At 34.3% G+C, this 25,418-nt stretch overlaps 3 protein-coding genes and 1 long non-coding RNA gene across 4 annotated transcripts; 3 read left to right on the forward strand and 1 right to left on the reverse strand.

The window, feature by feature from the left end:
* The first annotated feature begins 7,898 nt into the window (after positions 1-7,898).
* On the forward strand, positions 7,899-9,862 carry LOC114163104 (pentatricopeptide repeat-containing protein At1g03540). The gene has a single exon (XM_028047191.1). It carries the CDS (start codon positions 8,005-8,007, stop codon positions 9,778-9,780), a length of 1,776 nt encoding a protein of 591 aa, XP_027902992.1. The 5' UTR covers positions 7,899-8,004; the 3' UTR covers positions 9,781-9,862.
* Positions 9,863-12,342: 2,480 nt separating this feature from the next.
* LOC114163105 (p21-activated protein kinase-interacting protein 1-like) lies at positions 12,343-19,559 on the forward strand. The gene is made up of 3 exons (XM_028047192.1): positions 12,343-13,020; positions 13,722-14,013; positions 19,141-19,559. Exons 1-3 carry the CDS (start codon positions 12,382-12,384, stop codon positions 19,245-19,247), a joined length of 1,038 nt encoding a protein of 345 aa, XP_027902993.1. The 5' UTR covers positions 12,343-12,381; the 3' UTR covers positions 19,248-19,559.
* On the reverse strand, positions 14,020-15,457 carry LOC114163106. Its single transcript, XM_028047193.1, has 2 exons — positions 15,281-15,457; positions 14,020-15,191 (listed from the first exon to the last, which is right to left on the reverse strand). The coding sequence occupies exons 1-2, from the start codon at positions 15,396-15,398 to the stop codon at positions 14,773-14,775; spliced, it is 537 nt and encodes a 178-aa protein (XP_027902994.1). The 5' UTR covers positions 15,399-15,457; the 3' UTR covers positions 14,020-14,772.
* Positions 19,560-22,572: 3,013 nt separating the features above from the next.
* LOC114164836 lies at positions 22,573-23,986 on the forward strand. Its single transcript, XR_003599603.1, has 3 exons — positions 22,573-22,954; positions 23,630-23,759; positions 23,833-23,986. It is a non-coding gene; the product is annotated as an uncharacterized LOC114164836 (long non-coding RNA).
* Positions 23,987-25,418: the final 1,432 nt, after the last annotated feature.

A 25,418-nucleotide genomic window follows, 5' to 3' on the forward strand; every position in this document is an offset into this window, starting at 1 on the left:
GGTGGAGGGTTCCAACGTCCTCGTACGACGGTGGCACAATCGTTATACTGCTCCGGCAAGCCGTTCAAGATGGTATCAATGTGTTCTTTTTCAGAGACCGGATCACCGGCTTCCGCTAAAGAGTCAACAATGGTTTGGATTCTCGCAAGATACTCTACGAGATAACCGGTTTTCTTCATGTTATTGAGTTGTACCCTAAGGGCTGTAGCCCTAGCTTTCAGCTCAGAAGCCATGCATTCGTTGATCGTGTGCCAAAGCTCCCATGAGTGTTTGCATCGGACTATCATCGGAACAAGGTCGTTGGATAGAGACGATAAAAACCAACTGTACAACCTCTGATCTTGAATAAGCCATTCCTCGTACTCTTTGCTCAAAATATCATTTTTGCGATCGCTTTCGTTCTCGTATTTCTCAGGAATCAGAAACTTTTCAACCAACCGCACCAAATTGTGAGAGATGATGATACTCCGAACTTCTTCTTTCCACGAAACATAATTCTCCACCCCCTTCAGTTTCGCCTGTATCTCTTCTGGGATTTTCACAGCCCACAGCAGATAAGATGCCGGTGCCGACGCTGGTGCCCTTGCAGTAGCAGTTGGTGGTGTCGGTGCCGGTGACGGTGCCCGTTCGGAAGCCAAATCAGACGCTGAGGTCGAGGCTCTAGACGCCTTTCCTTTTCTTTTGCCATGGTGTCGTCTTTTTGGCGGCATAAGAATTCATAGGAGAGGATTCAGTATTAGAAACTTGTTTATATTTTAAAAAATGATAGTTTGACAAAAAAAATTAACAAACTTTCTTAAAGTTTGTTTTTTACATTAAGACACTGTTATTTTACTTTTTATTTTTAATTTTTTTAAAAAAAATTCAGTTTAGTTAGGAAAAAGACAAAAGATTGTCAAGTTTGTTAATTTTGTTTTGTAAGATTCCATTCCCTTATATTTACAATTATATTTTTTGACTATTAAATTTTGATAACTTTATCTTAGAACATGATGGGTCATTTTCTAAGTTTCCAAATGGTTTTAGAATATTTAGAATGAGAAAATAGAGAAGTGGAGAACCATTTAGAAGATGCGACCTAAAATTCTAAGAAAAAGTTGTCAAACTTTAGTAGTCAAAAAATCATTTTCCTATATTTGTATCCTGTTTGAAGGGTGTGTGAGGGGTGACGGTAAAAATAGAAAGATTACCAACTAACTAACTCCTTATTATAATTAAATATTAAAATTTTAAAAATATTAATATTTTAGAATATAGTTATTATAAAAATAAACATATTCTAATAATATATATTACATAATTTTATTCTTGTTAACTATTAAATCTAAGAATTATATTCAATTTTTAATTAAATATAATAATTTACAATTGAATTTCAAAAATAATTAATAAAAATATTAATTTTAGAGAAAAAAATATTAGTATAATATTTATATATAAAAAAAATTGGTGTCAATTTGAAAGGGACAACATTGCTTCATTTTAACCAAAATTGACACTAAATTAAACAAAAATTAATAAATATAAGGACCGAACTGAAAAAAAATAACAAATATGTAGACTAAATTGAACAAAAAGAAATAATACAATCACAAACTAACACGTGACACCGACAATGACACCTGTCATAATGTTGAAATTAATATAACTATAAAAAAGGGGAGAATATGAAAAGTTAAAGTAGGAATTACGGTGGAAAATTTTAAATTGGTGAATTTTTCGAGGTTTCTTGAAAAATCCTTAACACTTATTAGGGGTTTCTAAAATCTCCATTACGATTATTTTTTCCTGAGGTTATTATAACCTTAAGTAATAAATCCCTTTTAAAATCAAACACTTTTAAATTTGTAGTGATAGGGAATGTTCAGCAGTGGAAATTTGGTGTTAAGCGCTAGTTAGTATTGAAGAACTTATGTTGAGAAGTGGTTTGACAAAGAGCCCCTTTGGCGTTTTAACTAATGGCACTCAACGGTGCTAAGATGTCGAGCGTCGTTGACATGTCAAAATTGGGTATTTATTCATGTTTTTCTTGAGGTTTTTGGGCATTCTCTTCCTCCCATGATTTCTCTCCACCTAATGTGACTGAGGAGACCCTTTGAGGTTGTTTAGAGTATTTGGAAACTCTTCCAGTCCTCGTTGGGTCTTCAATCTTCACCCAGGTGTTATGCCCCTTTAGGGTTTGATGACAAGGAAGATGTACAAATTGGAGGTGTTGATGCAAAGGGGAGTCATGACTCGAGCATGGAGAAACTCCTAAGAACCTTGGGAAAAAAGGGCGTGAATCTCTTTTTTGTTTCAATTTCTTTCATATCTTTCCTATTTGTAAACCATAGGTCCTCTACCATGGAGAGCTTATTCCATTTGTGAAATTAGATGTAATAAACTAAATCTTGTGTATTTTGAGATGTTAGTACATGTGTTTTTTCTTTTCTATGTTAGTATTTGATTTCTATGCTTAATGTTTGTTGTGACTTGATCACTCATGACTTGTTTGTTGGTTCTTGAGATGTTGAAAAATATTTTATGGCCCTAAAACTAAAATTGAATACCTAATGGAGTTTGTATCTAGGGATAAAACATGATTCATTAGCAATCTTAAAAATCTTGAACTTAATGCATGATTTATTACTTGCTACGTGTCACATGTACACGTAACAACAAACACAACAAACCCATAAAAAAATTGAAAATAATGAAGTCATGTGTTAGTTCCACAATTTCTTATCACACTAAAATCTAAAATATGAATTCCTTAAAGTCATTTATGTGTTCATGACTTCAATTACTACTAATTAAAGTCTGCACTGAACCACACAACTTCATCGTTTCTACTGAAGTTACCTAGGTCCAGAATGACTTCATCATGAAAAATTTGAAGATGTCGTCCTTAATTACGACTTCTTTAATATAAAAGAATGTTAATTAAGCACAACTTATATAGGTAGGTAATTTTTTTTAACTTTTTACCTATTTGTGTATTTTCTAATAAAAATTGCATGAGTTATGTACTTTTGCCTAAAAGATAAGTATATGCATAATTGTCAAATTTTTTCATATTCTAATTATTAAACATCTTTAATTTATTTTATGTGTTTTGGGTGTAGGGTCGAGTTTCTACTCCACCAATTTTGCTAAGTCTTTAAGTTTCCTATTTGTCTTCCTTTCCCAATGTTCTTGTTGGTCAACTGATCAATTAGTATCTGTTGAAGGTGCTTCGATGTTAAAGTCAGCGCAAGATCGATCGATTAAAGCAACAAATGATATAATTAATATGAGTTAAAAGTTCCAACAACTATACCTTTGACATATATTTATAATTTTGTCGTGGGCCAATGATTAGAGACAACCTAATCACGGCCTAATACTTCTTAATCCTGATTACTGGCCTGTTTAAGTTAATTAGATGATTTGACCTTTTGTTATCGATCGGTCAAGAGAGTGGTCAACAGACGTGACCACATAAAGGCATAAGAAGGTCCCAAGTGGAATGTTGTAGGTAATCCAACTAACTCCAAATGGAAGGGTGTTCATAGGTGTAAGACCCGGGAAAATTAAATAAATAAATAAAATTTATTTAATAAATACAAGGGCGAGAATCCCTAAGTTAATAAATGTGGAAAGAGAAGACAATGAGTAATGGTGGCTTAAGTGGTTAAGCGTGTGGAGTGGTGTTGAGAGGATGTGTGTTGAAGTCTTGTGTATGCCAATTGTTTATTAATTTAAATTGTTTTATCGTTTTACGTGTATGCTTGAGACTAGAGCAATATGATAAAATCATAAATAAGTATGAATTACCAAGAAACATGAATTGGTCTGATGGTTGTGCATGAACTTGGTAATTGGGAGGTTGTGGGTTCAAACTTTGGCTAGAGTAAAATCATAGCATCTTATTTTTTTATGCCTTGGGGGCGACTTGAGTAGATGAAGATCATTTCATGTGGTTGCTAATGAGAGAGCTTTAGAACCCTAGAAACAAAACTTAGGAAAGTGTTAGAAGGCTGGAAGGAGTGCTCAAGGGTGGAGATCATTTGTGGTGCAAGGAAGGATTCTAAAAGCACTTTTGGAGCAGGAATTTCAGGTTAGGGGAGCTGTCATTTCCTGTTTTAATGATTATAAGTATAGTTATAGTTGATATGACTAAAGTTATGACTAAAGACTTCAAGTTCAAATTGGGAATGAAATTTTGTTCTTGGAAGGATTTTAAACAGACATTGATGGAGCATGGTGTTTTGAATGGGAAAGAAGTACAATTTGTAAAGAATGATCAGAAGAGAGTGAGGGTTGTGTGTAAAAAAAGGTGTGGTTTTTTAATTATGGTGAGTAAGGTTGTTGGTAGGCAAACATTTCAGGTTAAGACATTGGTTGGGCGTCATAAGTGTGGAAGGGTTTTTAGGAATAAAAATGCTAATAAGGACTGGATTGCACAAGTGCTGGTAGACAAATTTATGAATGTGGGTGTAATGACAGTGTGTCAAATCATTGATAAAATCAAAAAGACATACAATGTAGGCATAACTCCATGGAGGGCTGGAAAGGCAAAACAAATTACAATGGACTATTTGGTGGGGGATGGACAACGTCAATACGGTTGATTACATGATTATGTTGCTGAATTGCTCAAAGTTAAGGCTGGAACTTTCAAGATCAAGATAAATCAACCTCAACCCAGTCTGCCACCAAGATTTGGCTGTTTTTACATGTGCTTAGCGAGCTGTAAGGCTGGTTTCTTGGTTGGGTGTAGGCCCTTTATAGGTGTTGACTTTTGCTACGGTTGAGAATGAATGCAAAGAGACCCAAAGGTGGTTCCTAACACTATTGCTAGAGGATATTGGAGGTGTTGCAAATCATCGTTGGGTATTCATCTCAGATCAACAAAAGGTAATGTAAATACATTAACTTTTCCTTTATACAGTCACAATTAATTGATTTTTTTTGCTCTTATTTAGAACTATGGTTTTTTTGGGACTTATGGTTGTATTTGATGAAATTTTGAATGGGGTGGAGCATCGTTTCTGTTTGAGGCACCTGTATAGCAATTTCAAGAAGAAATTTGGTGGTGGGGTGGTCATCAGAGACCTTATGATGGGGGCAGCAAAGGCTACTTTTTATGCTGCCTGGAAAAAAAAAGGGTGAGTTAAGAAATATTAACCTTGAAGCATATAATTGGTTAGTTGCCATTCCTAGAAGTTCATAGTGTAAACATGCATTCAACATTTACCCTAGATGTGATGTTTTAATGAATAATTTGTCTGAGTCATTCAATAGTACTATTTTATTGGCTAAAGATAAACCAATCATTAGTATGATGGAATGGATTAGATCATATACACAATGTGTAGATTTGCTACACTTAGAGAAAAGTTGATTGCATATCCGGGTAATGTAATGCCTAAGCCTAAAAAAACGGCTTGATACGGAAGTGGAAAAATGTGGGAATTGGCTTCCAGTATGGGCAGGGGGTTCTAAGTTTGAAGTCACGCAAGGGTTCACTATAGAGAAGTTTATAGTTGATCTAAGTAAGCATAGTTGCACTTGTTATTTTTTGGATTTGGTGGGTATTCCTTGTAGACATGTTGTGGCTGCAATTAACTACAAGATAGAAAATCTTGTGGCATACGTTCATCCATGCTACAAAAGAGAAGCTTATCACACTTGTTATAGCCCAGAAATTATCCAAATAAATGGACAACAACTTTGGTCCAAAAGCAACCAACCCTGAACTACTCCCACCCACATACAAAACACCACCTGACAGGCCCAAAAAAATTATAAGAAGGGAAGCTGATGAACATGTTAGTCATTCGAAACTTTAAAAGAAAAATCTCATCATGAAATGTAGTAGGTGCAAACAAATAGGACATAATATCAAAAGTTGTAGAAGGGGGATGAAATCCAGAAAGGTAAAACATCATGTTCTTTACTTTTTAATGATTTTTCTTTTACAAAATACAAATCTGAAAGTTGAAAACATACTGAATTGACAGGGAAACACACAACGGACTCGAACTGCCACTAAAGCTACCAATGCTGTTAGACCATCAAACCAAACCTCCAGTAGAACGAGATCCACACCCATAGTTGCAACAAACGTGAACCAAGGAGAAAGAGCACCAACAACACAGACAAGAAACATGGCAGCACAAGCATTGGGGTCTCAAGCTAGTAGTACTACAACTTGTGCACAATCCACGTGAAAATGAATGAAGAATCCTACTTTTTTGTTGCTTTATTAAAGACATCTATAATAAATTAAGACTTCTATAACATTGGGCATAGTGATAGTGGACCACTATTTTGTTTTGGAGCAGTCGTACTTCAATATTTTAGTTAAAGTTATGGACCACTTGCCTGCTTTGGACCACTTTTTGCATTATTGTATTCAATTCAAGGAAAAACTTTTGGTATTGCTTTGGACCACTTGTTTGGCATTATTGATCAATGGCGTTGGTGATGCACTGTTTGAATGAAATGCACATTTCTATTCCTTATTCACCATACATTGTATACCATTCTTTCAGTCATAATTTTTCATTCAAAAATACTTTCTGATACTCTGAAATTGGTAAAACAGGAGACCAAATCAAAAAATAATTCATGGAATCCATTATTACCAAACCTTTTCCAAACTGCAATATTTCATTCACAGATTATGCACATAATTATCAGAACTGATTACTTTTATACTACCCTTAAAGTGCTTTACAAACTAAATAAAAAATGTTATGGCAAATATAAAAAAGGTCATGGCAAATATCATATTCTAATACAAAACACTTCCTCACGAAACTTACCTCACACAACATTAACCACCAAGTTTAATACATAAGTAATCACTTCTATAACTAGCTAAGACATAACTAATTACAATTAACCTTCAACAACACCATAACAATCAAAACAACAGTTGCCACCCACAACAACAAATAAAAGTTGCAAAAAATTTCCAATTTTTTTCTCTTGTTGCAATTTCCTCTTCAGCTTCTCATTTTTCTTTATCAAGTCCATTATAACTTTGTCCTTTTCCAAACAACAACCTTTATCTTCTTCAACTATTTTTCCTCCGCTGGATTCAAATTCAGATTCTTTACCTTCAAATGTAGATTCCGACTCATTAACCCATTCGAAATAATTACAATGGAAATTGGACTGCACAAAAAGGAAACCATTACACAGAAAACCAAATGAAGCTCGAGAAAAAGTGAAGGAATTTATCACTTACAGCCCAATTCCTACACCTCTAAAATAATCTGCCCTTGTTCTTCACAGTACTTGCCTTTAGAAGCAACAAATTTTCCCACACCCACACACTTTGAATGCTATTTATGAAGATGACGCACAACTACGCCATATTTTCGAACCACTACTCCTTTATGTACAATCCAATCCTTTGCTTCCGCTATTCATCACTATAGAACGCTCAACAAAACTGAATTTTGTTACCTAAGATTTGCTCACACCAATACGATCTGCAATCTTTGCAACCTCTCCAATCCTGAAATTAAAATTTTAGGATTTCATAAATTACCCACAAACAACCTACCAATAACCACGTCTTTATTGTAACTAAAGAGAAACCTTTAAACAGGATCCTGACGTGACTATCCCTTAGTCATATGTTAGTTAATACTAACGGAGTTTAAAATTAGGGACCAATTCCATGCAATTCAAAACGTCAGGAACTGAAATTGATCAATCTTTAGATGGAGGACTGAAACCAAAATCCACTAATAATTGGGGACAATCCTGAAAAATGATTTTTCGACAAATATTTTTTGTATGAAAATTACAAAAATTAAATAATAAAATTTTAGAATTTTTTTTTGTCAAAATTTTTCTAATAAAACGTTGTAAATATCATTTTCCTTGTAAATAATAAATCATAGTCAAAATGATCCTATCTTAATTAATCGCCGGGTTTGTTCCGGCCATGACATGGTTGGAAAAGTCACCTGAGAGTGCCTGCTTCTCCACACTATCTATGAACAACATTTGATCCAACACTCCATGAAGAACCTCAAACTCAACCTCAACCTCACCCAAGCCCAAGCCCTCAACCCCTCTCTGAAGCCCGTGTTCTACGCCTCCCTCCTCCAAGCATGCATCAAAGCCCACTCCTTCGTCCATGGCACCCTCCTCCACGCCCACGTCCTCAAATCGGGCCTCCTTGCCGACCGCTTCCTCGCCAACAGCCTCCTCTCCCTATACTTCAAACTCTCCCCACACTTCTCCCAGGCCCGCACTCTCTTCGACGGGCTTTCCTTCAAAGATGTCATCGCCTGGACCTCCATTATCTCCGGCTACGTCCGGAAAGCCCAGCCCACCCAGGCCCTCCGCCTCTTCCTCCAAATGCTCCGCCTCGGCCTCCATCCCAACGCCTTCACCCTCTCCTCCCTCCTCAAAGCCTCCTCCCAGCTCCCTAACCTCCCCCTTGGCAAGGCCCTCCATGGCATCGTCGCCACTCGCGGCTTCCACTCCAACTGCGTTGTGGCCTGCGCGCTCATCGACATGTACGGGAGGACCAGCGTGGTCGACGACGCGCGCAGGGTGTTCGACGAATTGCCCCACCCGGACCCCGTCTGCTGGACGGCCTGTATCTCCACGTTGGCGCGTAACGACAGGTTTAGGGAGGCCGTGGGGTTGTTTTCCGTTATGCACGACGGAGGTTTGGGGTTGGAGGTTGATGGTTTCACTTTCGGGTCACTGTTGAACGCTTGTGGGCACTTGGGGTGGGTGAGGATGGGGAGGGAGGTGCATGGGAAGGTTGTGACTTTGGGGATGCGTGGGAATGTGGTTGTGGAGAGTAGTTTGTTGGATATGTATGGGAAGTGCGGCGATGTTGGGTGTGCGAGGGTAGTGTTTGATGGGTTGGAGGGGAGGAATTGGGTGTCTTGGACTGCTATGCTTGGTGTTTATTGTCACAATGGTGAATCTGAGAGTGTGCTTGGGCTTGTTAGGGAGTGGGGGGTGGTGGATGTTTATAGTTTTGGGACGATTATTCGTGCTTGTTCGGCGCTGGCTACGGTGAGGCAGGGGAAGGAGGTGCATTGTCATTATGTGAGGAAGGGTGGGTGGAGGGATGTGGTGGTGGAGTCTGCTTTGGTTGATATGTATGCGAAATGTGGGAGTGTGGATTTTGCATATAGGTTGTTTTCGAGGATGGAGGTGAGGAATTTGATCACATGGAACTCCATGATTGGGGGGTTTGCGCAGAATGGGAGAGGGCAAGAGGGGTTGGAGTTGTTTGAGGAGATGGTGAAGGAGGGGGTGAGGCCAGATGGGATCAGTTTTGTGAATGTTCTGTTTGCGTGTAGTCATAATGGTTTGGTTGATGATGGGAGGAGGTATTTTGATTTGATGAAGAGGGAGTATGGGATTAGGCCTGGGGTGGTGCATTACACTTGCATGATTGATCTTCTTGGAAGGGCTGAGTTGATACATGAGGCTGAGACTTTGCTTGAGGCTGCTGATTGCAGGTATGATCATTCGGTTTGGGCGGTTCTGCTTGGAGCTTGCACTAAGTGTTCGGATTATATCACAGCTGAACGTGTTGCGAAAAGGATGATTCAGTTGGAGCCTGAATTCCATCTGAGTTATGTTCTGCTTAGTAATGTTTATAGAGCAGTTGGCCGGTGGAACGAGGCCCAGGAGATCAGGAGGTTGATGGAGGAACGAGGGGTTAAGAAGATGCCTGGCACCAGCTGGATTGAAAGTGAGAAGCAAAAGGGTTCTCCTAGTTTTGATTTGAGCATTGATGGAAGGAGCATGGGAGAGGCTGCGTGACGAAAGATTAGATAGTAATTGGCAGGTTGAGTTGTGTTGATATAGTTGATAGATCGATTTAGCGTAGAATGAACACCCGGTTTGTCCAGAGATTCTATGCTGGTGCTGTACATGAAAAGATTTATTTTGTCATCTGACTTGCATTGTATTGGACAGTCAAAAAACTCTCACTTGGTGGTTGACTAGAAAGAAGTCTGAAAGCAGCATCAAATGAATTTTCTTGTCTGGTTGGAGGGATCAGCATGAAAAGCCTGCAGACATCATCCGCTGCTGCAATCAAATGAATAAAGAGTAACACCTTGAGCTCATGTATGGTCTCATGACTAGGATGACCTCACTGTTGAAGGGCTAATGATAATAATTTCCCTTACTGCATGCAGTGGGTGCAATGCAAGCAAACTGAGTTTATTCCCTGCTTGCTTATGAAGGTGTGATCTTTGGACTGCATGATTGATGCAAAATCCCTACATCCAACAGTAACAGGATCTACCGATCAAAGATAATCAGTTCGCATGTAAAGAAAGGACCAATCAAATGCCTATTGGACTTGGAACTAGTGGGAACCTACCGGACCAAGTCTTTGTTTGAAGATTTAAGCTTTAATATTGTTTGAGCCTGAAATGTTTGTTCCATATTTATTTGAAGAGGAATCCATATTAATATTCCAGGCTTAACAAAGATTGTGATGTGCCGCGCACGAAACCATGCTTGTGATCTTACTGGAAGTGGTACCTGTCACAGAACAAACCAATAGCTTCACTCAATGTTATTAATATTGTACTAGGTTATGGGTTAACTTAACTAAACTTAGGTAACATGCTCTCTTCTTAGTGGTTTTGTTTGATATCTTGATCTGCTAAGATATTTCTATGATTAAATTTCAACTTGATCAGCCCTTGATTTTCAGTATCAGAAAGCAGACAGTGTAGTTAGTATTCACTTCTAGTAAAAGTGCCTTTTAACTTTTTTTTAAACAGGTGGCAGCACATGATTCGAATTATTAAATTTTTTTATGATGTATTCAACTTTTTTCTAAGAAAAATAAGCATGTCAATTGAAAGCCGTGTTTGCATTTGCAGACGAGATGGCGTACGTGAATCTTCAACTGAATCCTGAAAGGTATACTGGTTACACTGGTGCTTCTGCAAGAAGGATATGGGATGCTGTCTACTCTGAGAACTGCCCCAAATGTGAGTTTTCTCTGAAAAGCTTATTAACTAACATAATTTGACTAAACTTTAATATTTTGAAAAGGCCTTGGATTTTAGGTTGTTTGATGGTAAATTTTTTGAGTTGGAGAAAATGATTATTGACAAAAAGAGTGAACATGATGTTTGTTTCCGTCTACGAAATAGGTTGGTCATCTCATAAATAAGCAATGTTATGAAAATTGCAAAATCAGTTTTTCAAAGGCGGATAATTCTAAATCCAACTATGTTTATGTGGTTGACTTATTTTAATATATATATTTTGAAAAATTAAAGGTGATGGTATTTTATTAAAATATGTGTTAATTTATATATCAAATTATTATATTTGAAATTTTAAATTATTTTTATCCATGATGTACGGATATATATATATATATATATATATATATATATATATATATATAAATCTTTAGAAACATAATAACTATGTATGAATCCTAACTAAAATCATATTTATTAAATATTATCAAAATAAAAAATTATAAATTATTTTTATCATAAAAATATTATTATTTTATAGATTAAATATTTTATTGTTAAATATTGGTAAAATTTCATAAAGTATCGAATTTATATACGTATTCACTTTCAAGTATAGTGCATCATATTGGTTTTATTAATATTGAAAAGAGTTTATATATATATATATATATAAAATTTTTAGATTTAAAATTATCTCTTAAAGGAGATTAAAAAATAGTTTATTAACCCAACGTAACACCGTGCGTCAACCTACAAATTACAATCTATTTAAAATATAAATTACATCATCAATTACATTTTTACTCCTTCAATTAATCTAAAAAAGCCTAATCATCTAATACTAGTAAAGTTAAACCTTATATATATATATATATATATATATATATATATATGTATGTATGTATATATACCGCATATGGTACAAAACAAAATTTACCTAATTTTAAGATTATATTTTGTCTCCAATGTCACCTTTAATGTCCATTAGTTAAATTAAATTATATTAAAATTTAATAATTTGGTAAATAATATTTTAGATTGATATTTAAGTTAAAACATTGTATTGTTTAATATGTACAAATAATTGAACGTAAAAAAATTAACATTTTGATTAAAAGAAGTGTAACAATTTGTTATACTGAAAAATAAAATAAAATAATTTTAAACTTATTGAAAGCAAGAACAATAACGAAACGTTAATAAATAAAAATATAGAATGGTTTGTAAATTAGATTTTTCTTTTCAAAATGTTTGAACCCGATTAATGTTTTTTATGACTTATATTTGATTTGAAGGAACAAGAGTAGCACATAGTTGGAAGGAGAGGAGATAGTGGTTAAAAACCCCCTAGGGTTTTAGGAAGAAGAGCGAGAGGAGTGTGTGTGAGTGTCTACTACAGAGGAAAATAATGAGTTTGGTTGCAGGTTCGTACGAGAAATTCATCTGGGGTCTCACCCTAAAGCCCCAATCCCAATCCCTAACCCCTCTTTTCTCCTACCCTTCCCACCTCTCCTCCATCAAAACCGTTGCCGTCTCAGGCTCTGTCGTCGCTTCCGGCGGTGACGACGACACCATCCACCTCTACGACCTCTCCGCCGCCTCCTCCCTCGGTTCCCTCCACCAACACTCCGCCTCCGTCACCGCCCTCTCCTTCTACGCCCCTCCCAACCTCCCCTTCCCCCGCAACCTCATCTCCGCCGACGCCGCTGGCTCCCTCTCCATCTTTGACGCCGACGGCTTCGTCCATCTTACCACGCTCTCCGTTCACCGCAACGCCGCCATCAACGACCTCGCCCTGCACCCCTCCGGTGAGCGCGCCCTCACCGTTGCCCGTGACAACTGCCTCGCCGTCGTCAACCTCGTCCGCGGCCGCCGCAACTGCTGCCTGCGCCTCGACAAGGAAGCTACTCTGGTCAAGTTCAATGCCTCCGGCGACCACTTTTTCATGGCCGCGAAGGAGAAGGTTTCTGTCCACCAGACCGAGGATGCACGCATATTGTTCGAATTGGAATGTTCCAAGCCCGTTCTCTGCGCTGCTCCTGCTAGGGTTTGTGCTTCTTCAAATTCTTTTTCTGTTTTCTCGAATTATCATTGAACATCAAGTTTGCTTCATTGGTTATTTTTATTTTCTCTGTTTCTTCTTTCGGTGCTGCTAATTTCTCTTGTATGTTAATGATGCATTTTCTCTATCTTGTAAGAAGAAGAAATGTTCTCTCGGATAAGGAATTCATAACCATCGATTTTTATGATAAAGGAGAAAGGAAAATATTGGTACTGCCATTGCTGATTGATGTTAATTCTTGCCTTTTGGAGGAGTGCTGATTACATAGTAATCTGTAATCAAATGCTTTGTTGTATGTTTTAAGGATGAATTAATGGTCTACTATTTATAATATAGACAGACACAACCGGTATGCAGGAAGTTCTGGATTTTAAATGAGGTGGGATGTGTATGTAATTCCTATATAATTTTCTCTCTTACTGTCAATCAAGAGTTGGAAGATCAGTGTTCATGTAATATAAATCGTCTATTAAGAAAATATTTCTTTGAAGTTTATGATATTGTAATTGGGGCTGGTCAAAGTATGTATGGTATGATATGGCTGTTTTCTTCCACTAGTATGCAACTTTTTTCCCTGATAGCCGGTTTGACTGGTGGAGTGAACTATCTCTGTAATTTGTGTGGAGTTATCAAGTAATTAACTCTGATTTTTTTCAATATTTTAAATTATTTTATTCCTTTTGCAGAATGGACTTCTTTACACTGGTGGTGAGGACAAAAGTATAACAGCATGGGATATCAAGACTGGAAAAGTTGCATATTGCTTGGAAGAGGCGCATACTTCCCGTGTCAAAGGTATTGTTGTGCTTACGGATACTGATGGTGCTACGGGGGATGATGATCCTTACCTAGTGGCATCTGCATCATCTGATGGCAGTATACGTGTCTGGGATGTTCGGATGGTGGCTAGAGAGAAACCATTAGCTGAATATAACACACGGTCAAGATTGACATGCCTTGCTGGAACAAGTCTGAGATGTAAGTTGTAAATACTAAATCCTCACATATGCTTTTTGTTATAATAGGTTAACTTATCCTCTGATCAACTCTGGGAGCGCTAAAATGCTGTTTTTTGGTGTACCTATCTCTAACCTGGAGTCCTAGGTGTGGTCTTTTTATATCTTTCCATTGTGTGCACGCATACATACCATGGTAGTTGAATCGTGAATCGTATCGTGTATCGGAGAGCTTAAATTTTGAATCGTGAATCGTATCGTATCGTGAATCGTACGATTCATAAACATTAAAAAAATGTAACATATACTTAAATATATAAGATATATAAATATGCAAAGAGACAATTAATAACAAAACAACGTCATAGTCAATTTCACCAATGTATATATACCACATAGATTCACAATTTCAGCAACACAGCCTTCAAAAAACATTGTGGTTGCTGCCTAAGATTTCTTTAACTATGGCTATATGCTACTAAACAAGTGTTGCATTATAGCCATCCAAAAAATAAGTGTTGTTGTTGCTTGGATCCTAAAGAACCTCAAAAAAACATTCTAGTCTAAATCATTCATATTTCATCATCATCATTTCCAAGATCTACATCACTTAAGTCATCTTCATCTTCTAGTGAAAGTTCTTCTCCTTCATTAATGTCTTCAAATTCCTCCTCATCTCCTACTACGGATTTTCCTTTTTTATTGGTCTTGGCATTTAAGTTTCTTGGTCCTATATTAGCAAAAGAAAAAGAAATAAAGTTTAGTTCTAGTTTGTTGACATTCAAATTTCAACTTGTGAATAGAAATAATTACCTCTCTTCCTTTTTTTATTTGGAGCTCCCTCTTCATCATCAAAGCACTCATGTATATCCATCCATGACGAATCAATAGGCAAACAAGGATTTTCTTTTTCTGTAATCCATTCATCATCTGATTCAATATCTGACAAACATATGGGATCATAAGTTTCCCCCTTCTCTTCTCTACTCTTTTGTCTCAACTCAAGTTGGAGATTGTACTTGACATAGACAAGAGCATTTAGTCTTTGCTGTTCCAATCTATTTCTTCTCTTAGTATGAACTTGGTCAAAGGTGCTCCAATTCCTTTCACACCCTGTTGCACTACATGTGAGACTCAAAATTTTCATGGCTATCTTTTGTAGCTCTTTACCTTCTCCTCCATAACTCTCCCACCAAAGAGCTATCAAAATAAAGAAGTATTGAATTATAATTTAATGTAATTAAAAATTATAAATCATATAAAAGTGGTAATGAGAGTAATTTCATTACCAGGTTGTTTCTTGTTTCTAGTAGCTATTGCCATGTGCATTCCAAAAAGCCCCTTAGCTCCCTTGAACTTTTCAAGTTGTTGATCAATTGTAACTCTTGTGCTAACATCCAAAACCATTTTTTCAAATGTTTCATATAAACCAATCAAGACCTCCCTATCCGGATTGAAATTTTTGTCATAGTGATATCTAACACAACAAAAATAAATTGATGACATGAGAAGAACGAAAATAGAGGTACTTGGTAGGAAAAATTTAGGTGAAATATGCATTACCTAGGATTGAGATAATAGGCTGCTGCATGGAGAGGCCTATGTAGTTGCAAATTCCACCTAGTGTCAATAATCTTCCACACTTTTTTATACCTTGTTTCTATCTTTTGGAAATTTTCAGCAATTTGCTCCTTTGCTCTATCCATTGCTTCATAAATGTATGGCATTGCTGGTTTTGCATCACCATCTACAAGCCTCAACACTTTTACAAGTGGAATCACACATTTTAAGCAATAGGTGATTGATCTCCAAAATCTACCATCACTCAACACCAAATTCATAACTTGCTTACCCTCACTTTTATTAGCATGTGGACTAGTAGCCCATTCCTCTGAAGCAAACATTGATCTAAGAGCATTCTTTTGTTGCTTAATACAATTTAATGTGAGAAAAGAAGTAGCAAATCGTGTGACAGCGGGTCTTGCTAATTCTCTTCCATTAGAGTAGCTTCTATACAAATTAAGGACCCATGTATGCCTATATATGTATGTGGTGATTTTCTTTGCATTGCTAATAGTATTGTAAAAGACTGGAAGCTCTCCAATATCTTCAAGAACCAAATCAAGGCAATGTGCTGCACATGGGGACCAAAATAATTTGGTTCTTTTTTCCATTAACATTCTTCCCGCTGCCACAAGGTTAGAAGCTCCATCAGTAACTACTTGGACAACATGGTCCTCTCCAATTTCCTCCACCATGCTGTCCAACAACTCAAACATTTTCTTCCCATCTTTAATGACATCACTAGTATCAATAGATTTCAGAAAAACAGTCCCACTTGGACTGTTAACAAGAAAATTAGTCAATGATCTTCCTTTACCATCCGTCCATCCATCACACATCAATGTACATCCCCATTTTTCCCAATCAGTTTTATACTTTTCTAGACCTTGTTTAACATTATCCACAGCTTTTTTCAGATATGAAACCCTTACCTCATGATAAGAAGGAGGTTTTAATCCTTTGCCATATTCTCCAACAGCCTTCAACATTTGTATAAAAAGAGGGCTCCTTACAAGGTTAAATGGCAATGCATTGCCATAAATACAGCTGCAAATTTCTCTGATTACATCTTCTCTATTTTTATATGTTGCATTGATTGTCATTTGTTGAAGATCATTTTTTCCCTTTGTCACCTCTCTTGATAAGTCTCCTCCACAATCAAAGCTGCCATCCTCTGTCTTTTTTTCTTTACCTTTTAGCATCTTCACAAATATATCTTTCACATCATCAGGGACACTACAACATGGAATAACATCTTTTTTTGTTCCAGCAAGGTGTTGTTTCATTCTTGCTATACCACCCCAACAAGTGTGAGAACAAAACTTGCATTTAACCTGTAGCCTATTTGGTGGAACATTGTCACAGTAATTCCAAGTAATGTCGACCTCCCTTTTCGACTTACTCATGTTTGAAGTTCAGCAGCTGCACATGAAAAATCCCCTACCCAGAAATATGAAAACAACCTCCCTGCCCAGAACCCCGCACCACCACAGAACCACCCCGCAACCACCACAAAACCACTGCACACACAAACAGAAGATGAACAGAGTAGTTCGCAACACAAAAACGCAACCACCGCGTGACCACCGCGCGACCACCAGAACCACCGCGCGACCACCACAGAACCACTGTGCGACCACCACAGAACCACCACACACACAAACAGAAGACGAAAAGAGGCGTTCGCGAGACGAAACGCAGCAACCACCGCGCGAAGACGGCACGACCACCGCGCGACCACCACAGAACCACTGCGCGACCACCACAGAACCACCGCACACACGAACAGAAGACGAAAAGATGCGTTCGCGAGACGAAACGCAACCACCACCGTGCGACCACCGCGCGACCACCGTTCGACCACCGTGCGACCACCGCGCGACCACCGTGCGACCACCACAGCACCACCTCGTCACCACCACAGTGCAAGTAAAGGTCGAAAGTCGAGGTCGAGAACGAGAGTTGAGAGGTCGAGTTCGTTAATGTTAATATGTTTGGAAGAGAGAGAGTTTCAATGTGAATAAAATAAAGGGGGGAAAATTTAGGGTTTTAAATTGGGGGTAAATTGGCAGGGGGAAAAATTTAGGGTTTTAATTTGGGGGTAATTTTGTATCGCGAATCGAATTATGATTCTTACGATTCGCACCTGTATCGTACGATACGTTTACGATTCGGGAGTAAAAACGATACATCGAACGATTCGTATCGCGGAGAGGATGTATCGTATCGTATCGTACAATTCGTATCGTGAATCGTACGATACTTACTACAATGATACATACTTTAATCACATAAAAATTACTGTCAATTTGGTATAAGAGGAGGTTGATCTCGCTTTGTCATTGTATAGTGAGGAAACCATCACCCACCACAATCCATTGTTGTCGGCCACCATCCTTATGTTTGGCAAGCACTGAATCTGGTGCAGCTTGTTGAGTGACAAAACCAATCTTGTTTTTCGTGAGAACCAAACAACTACTCATATTGTCTCCGATCCTGTATTTTGTGAGAATCTAACACGGGGAATTATTATTATTTTGTTCAAGAGGAGTTGTCCAAGGAAATTTGCACTCAATTTGTCAGCTTCAAGAGATTAGCATGTTGGCCAAATTCTTGAGACGTTTTCTCGAATTCAATTTATATGTTATAAACTTGGTACATATTTTGACCAACTATTGGAAAGCCAAAAAGCGGTATTTTGTAGTATCTATTTGTTATCTAGAGTCTTAGGTGTAGCCTTTTTATATTTTGCGTTTGTATTTCTGATGTAAGAACTCATGCATATATGTATATGTATATGTGTGTGTGTGCCCGCGTGTGTACATACATATATACATGAATCAGCTAAGCGATTATCATCTCCCAATCATCTTTTCTCATATTGTCATTCTCATGTCTTTTTAAGGTAGAGGATTGTTTCACAATTAAAGCCATTTTATCGCAATAATTTATGCAGCTCATAATGTTCTTAATCTTAAAAGGAAATTAAAACTAAGTTGGAAAAAAGAATCTGGTGTTGTCAATCAAATTAGTTTATTACTGTGTAGTAGAAATATAGAATTACCGGCTTGTGTGTATATCGAATATGAATTACGAACATCTCTGAGGTTCCCTTGAGCCTAAGCTATGACCTTTACTGTTATTATTTATTTATAGTCTTAACCAGTGCTTTTGAATGCCTTCGGTCAGAGTTGCGCTTCATCTGTTTTGAGGAAGAATGATTTTGTAATTACGTAGGTAGAGCTGGCAAAAGACGAGGCTTTTGAGCGTATCATTTCACCTTACATAAAATAGAGGAATAATTGGAACAGAAGGGAATGCTCTTTCAAGGAGGATGCAAACCCTTGAATTCTTCGAGAAATTTTATATATAAAATAGCTTGTATAATATGGCATTATTAATAAAAATGAAGCATTGGTTTAATTTGGGAGTTTCTGTTCATTTCACTGCATCCCAAATCCGATGATCAGACTTTAGTTGATGTAATAATTTTAACTTGTGGTTGGTTGTAGTTTAGGGTTTAGTTTTATGCTTATTGGTTCTTTACTTGGATGTTATACATTTGTTTTAATTTCTGTTTCTGCAGTCCGAAGACAAAAGCCCCAGGATGGGAGTAAATCAAAGATAGTGAAACGACAAAGAGTGGAGGGTGGAAAGAAGGTAAAGGTAGATGATGAAACGATAGAAGGTTAATCAATAGCTGAAGATGACATACTTGAGAAAAGGTGATGCTATCTCAGTTGCAGAATTTTGATCCCTGTTACTTAACGAAGACATATCAACAATTTTTTGAAGTATTCTGAAATTTGAAACAGGAAAATCATGTATGTATAATTTTTATTCAATATAAAATTTATTATGGACAGGTCCATAAGATCTTTCATTCAAGTCTAACAAAGAACTTTAAGCGTGTGTTTGTATCGACGTATTTACTGTTGATGAGCGATTGAGAGCGAGTATCACCTCGGTTTGTTTCAATGAATTTGAAGTGATTTAAAGGGAGCAGATATCTGATTTGAGTTTATATCTTCATCCTCATAGAAGATTTGGGATGATTTACGGTTCATACATGGTGAAGTTACCAATGTGTCCCTTTTATTTAAACCAGTTTGCGCATGAGTTTGCTTCTGATGGATTGGTTAAACATTGGTGAGTGAGGCCTTTAAAACTGAACATTAGGTTTGATGTAGTAAGCTTAGAGTTGTGATGTGAGTGTCTTAATAAGTATAATACTTAATAATAATAATACTAATAATACAATAATCAAATATAAAGCATTTTAACATAATAATATTGAATAATAATACAACATTTATTTATTTTATTATAATATAATATTTAAATTAAAATTATTTTTAACCATTGACATTATATTTTAAATTAAATTCAACTAAAAAAATATATTTTATAATAATTCAAACTATAATGACAAAATTGTAATTTTATATTTTAATCTATTAAAACATTCTTTTTATATTTATCATGTTTATCAAATTATTTACAAATTTTTATCAATTTTAATTTCAAATTTTTTCATCTATTTCTTAAAACAAATAACACCATCATCTTCGTCTATGTTCCGTCCTCTTAAATTTATCTACTCACTTACCTTTAAATTCATTCTCAAATTCAAATACATCCTAGATTTCTTGAATCTGAATTATTTTAAATTATCTTTTAAAAAATTATTCTCATTTCCAATTGTACGATGGGATAAATAAATCTTTGCAACATTAATGCATTTAAATTTTTTATCCAAATCATCTAAGTTTATTAATCAGTTATGGTAAGTTTAATAACATACCATACCTCGTTATCATCAACTGTTAGGTTATCATTATAATACGAATATAGTTAAGATAATTATTACGAAATATAACAAATTTATTATTTATTATATAATAACTTATAATTAAATGATATTATAATCTTTCAGTTCTTCTCGTGTAATATTAATTATTTATCTTTCAAATAGTTATCGTAGAGATAAACTATTTTTTAACATACGACAAATTGCGATTAATAAAAGGTTATTATATAATTTTACTAAATTGTAAAAATAAATACAAGTTGATAATAAAATGTTTACTCAAACTACATAATAATTTTTTTATTAATATTTATATATTATTTAATATTTATATTTATTGAATACTTCTTTTCACATGAAAATGATTAAGACTCTTAATTTAAGTGTTCAATAGTATAAAATTTTTATCTACTACGTAATATAAAAAATTTATTTTTTTATTATATTATTATTAGTTTTTGTTTCATTTTAACAACTCTTTTATTTTGCTAAAATAATTTTCGTTATCTATCAACTATTAGGGGAGGTAAAACGGTATGAGCTCAACATGCTAGTCTTTCAGCTCGTATTTAAAGAGACAGTTGGGTTAAAGATTTTAGCTTATCAGTTAGTTCTGACCTGTTATGTCCAGCCCGTCAATTTGACGAACTAAAATACGGGCCAACTTGTCCTAGCTTGTTGGCCTTTTTTCCAATTAAAAATTTAAAAAAAAATAATTTTTTATATAATTTTTTTAAAACATGTATAAATATATAATAATATTGTGATTTAAATTATTAACACTTACAAATTAAGTTATAATTATTAGTTATAATAGAATAATATAACATGTAAATTCAATAATTATTTTTATTTATCTAATTAAAAACATTAACTAATCAATTAATTGTTTACAAAATATTTTACATGATTAAATATGCTTTAAATATAAAGTTGTACGTAAATATAAACAAATTTTAAAAATAAAAAAATTTGAGAACAAATTAAAAAATTAAAAACAAAATAAAAAGTAACGGACCAGTCTGGCCTGACACATTAGCATGTCTCATACAGGACACATTACCATTATTGGCCCATTTATGTTTGAAGGGCCACGAACGGGCCGGGCCAAAACGGGTCGGACTGATCCGTTTTGCCATCCCTATCATTTATTAACTGTTAGTATTTGAAAAATTTTCTCATATCTCTAAGATATTTTTCATCTTATCATACCCTTACTTATACAATTGTTTTCTTATGTGTGATTTCATTCAATGATACATTTGATATTTTTTAATATTTTTATTTTTTGTTTACTTTTATCATGTAGAATACCATTTTGATTTTTTTTATATAATTACTTTTATTTTAATACTTATTATCATACGTGTAATTTTATCATTACAATTGTATAAATAAATTTTATTAACTATAATATAATAATTTAATGTAATTGTCATGAATTTTTTTATATATTATCCAACATATATTAAAATGAGAAAGATGAAAGATCTATGTTAAAATTATATTATTACCAGTTTATGTTATTTTGATAAAATAATGTATTATAAATTTTATTAGTGTATAAAAAAATTCATTAAATTTTGATAATTTGAATATTTGTTTTCTTTTTATATTTTTGTAAAATATTTTTAAATTTTATCAATTAGATTTCATTAACGTTTTAAAATTTAATAAATATTTTATTTCTCATGAAATTTAATAAATCTAATTACTATATAAAATTATATAAACTAATAAAAAAATAATTAAATTATTTTTTACAATAAAAAAAGAAATAAACTGCAAATAGAATTAATTAAAATAAAACCCACTTAATTAATATCTAATGCTTGTAAAAAGGAGGGGATACAACCCAAGAGAGGATCACCTGATGACGAAAAAAAGAGAACAATCACACAACACTCTGTACCAAACACAAAGGCATCAAAAAGTCATCAATGCAAACACAGGGTATTGCTGCTATTGCAAATTTCACGTTTTCATGTGTCTTATATTGCATTTCTACTCCATTTTGGAGTGGCTCCATCAACTTTTTCATTTCTTCTTATTTTTTTAATATGTTCCACTTCCAATGGTCTTATAGATTTTTTATCATATTTTATTTCTGACATTTTTCTACCTCTGCTGTGGCCTTTAGTTTCTTTAGGTATTTATTAACACTAAAAAAATATTTTTTATTAGCTATCTCTTTTTATCGGTTTAGTAAATGGTTAGAAATATTTTTACTTTTTGTCAATTTTTCTTAACCATCACACTCTTTCCCTAAATTTTCTGAGATGTTAAGCGTTTATGTTCGGTTTTAAGATGCATCAATCGCAACCACAACTCATTTACCTTCAATGGAATGGGAGAACGATCCCGATTTCAACAGCGATGATGTCGATGCCGTTTCCCTTTTTCCCAACGACGATAATGACGACTTCGTTGGATCCCTCCCCTTCTCGATCCTCCATATTCTGCCATTCGACTTCGTCTTCCCTGACTTCGTTGCCACTAACGCATCTGCGCCTGGCCACTCAATCATTTATCATATTGTTTTTCAGCTGGTCGTCATTTTCAGTGCAGAAGAAGTTCGCGGTCGCAACTGGTTAGTACCTTCGTCAAGATTTCAGGTCATCAAGTTTTGGTTTTCAGTTCATATTCCTAGTAAACCACATTGGAATTTTAATGGATCATTGTTAATGTGATGCTTGTGGTACTGAATGCTACTAGTCGGTCGAAATTTGAATTGTGTTGTGTGTGTTTGGGGTTTTGTTGAGGGTGCTGGAAGTCGAAATTAATCAGAGATAAATACAATTTTATAGTATAGAAATGAGATGAAAACTATTTTACCAGATTTGGTGGGGTTTAATTAGACTTAAAGTGTCATTTTTAACATCGTACTAGAATCGGATTGAAAAAAAAAAAACCAAAAAAGTCTATCCTAATAAATTTTTTTGACATTCTGTTTAACCCATTAGTTCAGACTATTATTGGATCTCTCATTTCTAGACTCACGTACGAAATATATATACCTCGGTGTGAAGAGGTGTGTTGAAAGTCTTAGATCAACTAGAGATAAAACAATTTCATAATATATAAATAAATAAAAATTTATCTTACAAATTAATTTTGTTGGATTGAGTTAGACTTTCGAGATATTTGAATTTCTACTTGTGTAATGAAACGGTGGTTTGATGATGATAATTTTGTTGTCTTTGTGTTGAGTGGTGATTTTTGTTATGGTGGAGAACTGGTTTTATGATTTGCCTCATGTATGTAGACTTGAAGGAATATATGGAAATACTTAGTGAGTGACTCTGGGATTACATTCAATGAACAAAAAGAAATGAAAGCATTGCAAATTGCTGGAAAAGGCTAGGGATGCTACTCTTAGTTGGAAATTTGATCAGGTAATTAAATGTTATCAGGTAATTTTGAAAATAGTGGTCTGTTATTTACTCTTTTATTTTATTTGTTTTGTAGGTACGTGTCAACCTTCCAAATAGTGACATGGTAGGGATATACAGGTGGCAGATACACAAATGATATGAGTATTGAACATGAAATGTATCGATACAAAGATTCGTCTCATCTTAAAACCTATATCTGATTTTGTATTAAAATTATATGTTTTATTGTTAAATTTTAAGATGTTTGAAATTGTTGTTGTGTGTTTAGACACTTAATTTTTTAATTTTTATGATTTTATAAACCATTTTATTTGTTGTTATTAATATTTTAAAATTCAATTTATATCTTATTTAAAATTATATTTATTTATTGTGATTATTATTTAAAAATAATTTAAAATAAAAGGATGACAAACAAAATTTCATTTCAGATTATTGCACAATCAAACTTTGACTCATTTATTACTGAATTTGGTTGACTTATGAGGTTAGTCATCGAGTTTTCGACTGAACAGTTTGTTTTGATTTTTTTTTAATTCTAAAAAAATAACAGTTGGATGAAATTTAATAGATAATAGGTTTTATTACTTCACAATATGGTAATATACCTTTTGTCTTATGTTTTCATATAGATAGGTATTTCGAAAATATTTCATCATCGATAATATGATATTAAGATTACTTTTACCACTTTAGAGTTTGATAAATTCTTATTAGTTAATTCAAATTATTAAAATGTAATCAATATATTTGAATTAGTTAAATGACCATGCAAAGTTGAATATGCTGAATAATAAAAACTTGAATTGCTTACAACATTATTCTTTGGTTTACCTAATCAGATATATATCGGTAATAAATACAGCTGGGTTTTAACTGTAAACGTGATACTGAAATTATAATTAGTTATAAAAAGTATAACTATTTATTTAATAAGTGAAGCTACAAATTGCTATAAATTTTATTACTGTAAATGAAATGCATTTTTTTAAAAGAATTTGTTACACATAATTTGTATTACCAAACAATATAGTAATATAACTTTTTGTGTTATATTTACATAGATACCTATTAAATGAATATTTCAATATCAATAAGATTGGTAAGATATTACTTGTTAAGTGAAGGTACAACTTGTTAAATAATCTCATAACTATAAATACAATTATTTTTAAAAACAATTTGTTATACACAATGGTGAAGGTGTAATTAACTAACCATACGTAAAAAGAAATGTAAATAAACAAAAATTTGCAAATACCTAAATAAAGTAAAACCAAAAATCTTTCTTACAATAACACATTAGAGTATTGTAAAAAACAAAAATAATTTATCTACAATTCTTAATTAAAGGAGTCAAGTATTTGTATATACAATTTTTTAGTATTTGTATATACAACTTTCTCATAATAATATGATATTTTTTATGCTTGATTGTTTTGCCAACCTTGTTGATAATTGTTCAGATTGCACCTCGTGATCTTCATTCTTAAAATCCGAGGACAATCTTTTGATAGATTCTTACACAAATTTTCTCATTAGGATCATGATCCACTTTTTGATTGATTATGGATATTGATAATACAACTATTAGTGTCTACACCTAAATCACAAGTGGTTTTCTCACTTAATTCAACAATTCGTTCAAAATTGATAAAA

The sequence above is a fragment of the Vigna unguiculata genome, chromosome 9 (assembly GCF_004118075.2).
Source record: "Vigna unguiculata cultivar IT97K-499-35 chromosome 9, ASM411807v1, whole genome shotgun sequence".
In the NCBI taxonomy this organism is placed as follows: Eukaryota; Viridiplantae; Streptophyta; class Magnoliopsida; order Fabales; family Fabaceae; genus Vigna; species Vigna unguiculata.

Excerpts from the sequence above, each read along its gene's own strand:
- LOC114163104 (XM_028047191.1), top strand. The coding sequence starts at position 8,005 with ATGAAGAACCTCAAACTCAACCTCAACCTCACCCAAGCCCAAGCCCTC.
- LOC114163105 (XM_028047192.1), top strand. The coding sequence starts at position 12,382 with ATGAGTTTGGTTGCAGGTTCGTACGAGAAATTCATCTGGGGTCTCACC. Across the intron at positions 13,021-13,721 it reads TCTGCGCTGCTCCTGCTAGG|AATGGACTTCTTTACACTGG; the intron begins GTTTGTGCTTCT and ends TTCCTTTTGCAG. Across the intron at positions 14,014-19,140 it reads TGCTGGAACAAGTCTGAGAT|TCCGAAGACAAAAGCCCCAG; the intron begins GTAAGTTGTAAA and ends CTGTTTCTGCAG.
- LOC114163106 (XM_028047193.1), bottom strand. The coding sequence starts at position 15,398 with ATGGTTTTGGATGTTAGCACAAGAGTTACAATTGATCAACAACTTGAA. Across the intron at positions 15,192-15,280 it reads TAGAAACAAGAAACAACCTG|CTCTTTGGTGGGAGAGTTAT; the intron begins GTAATGAAATTA and ends TTATTTTGATAG.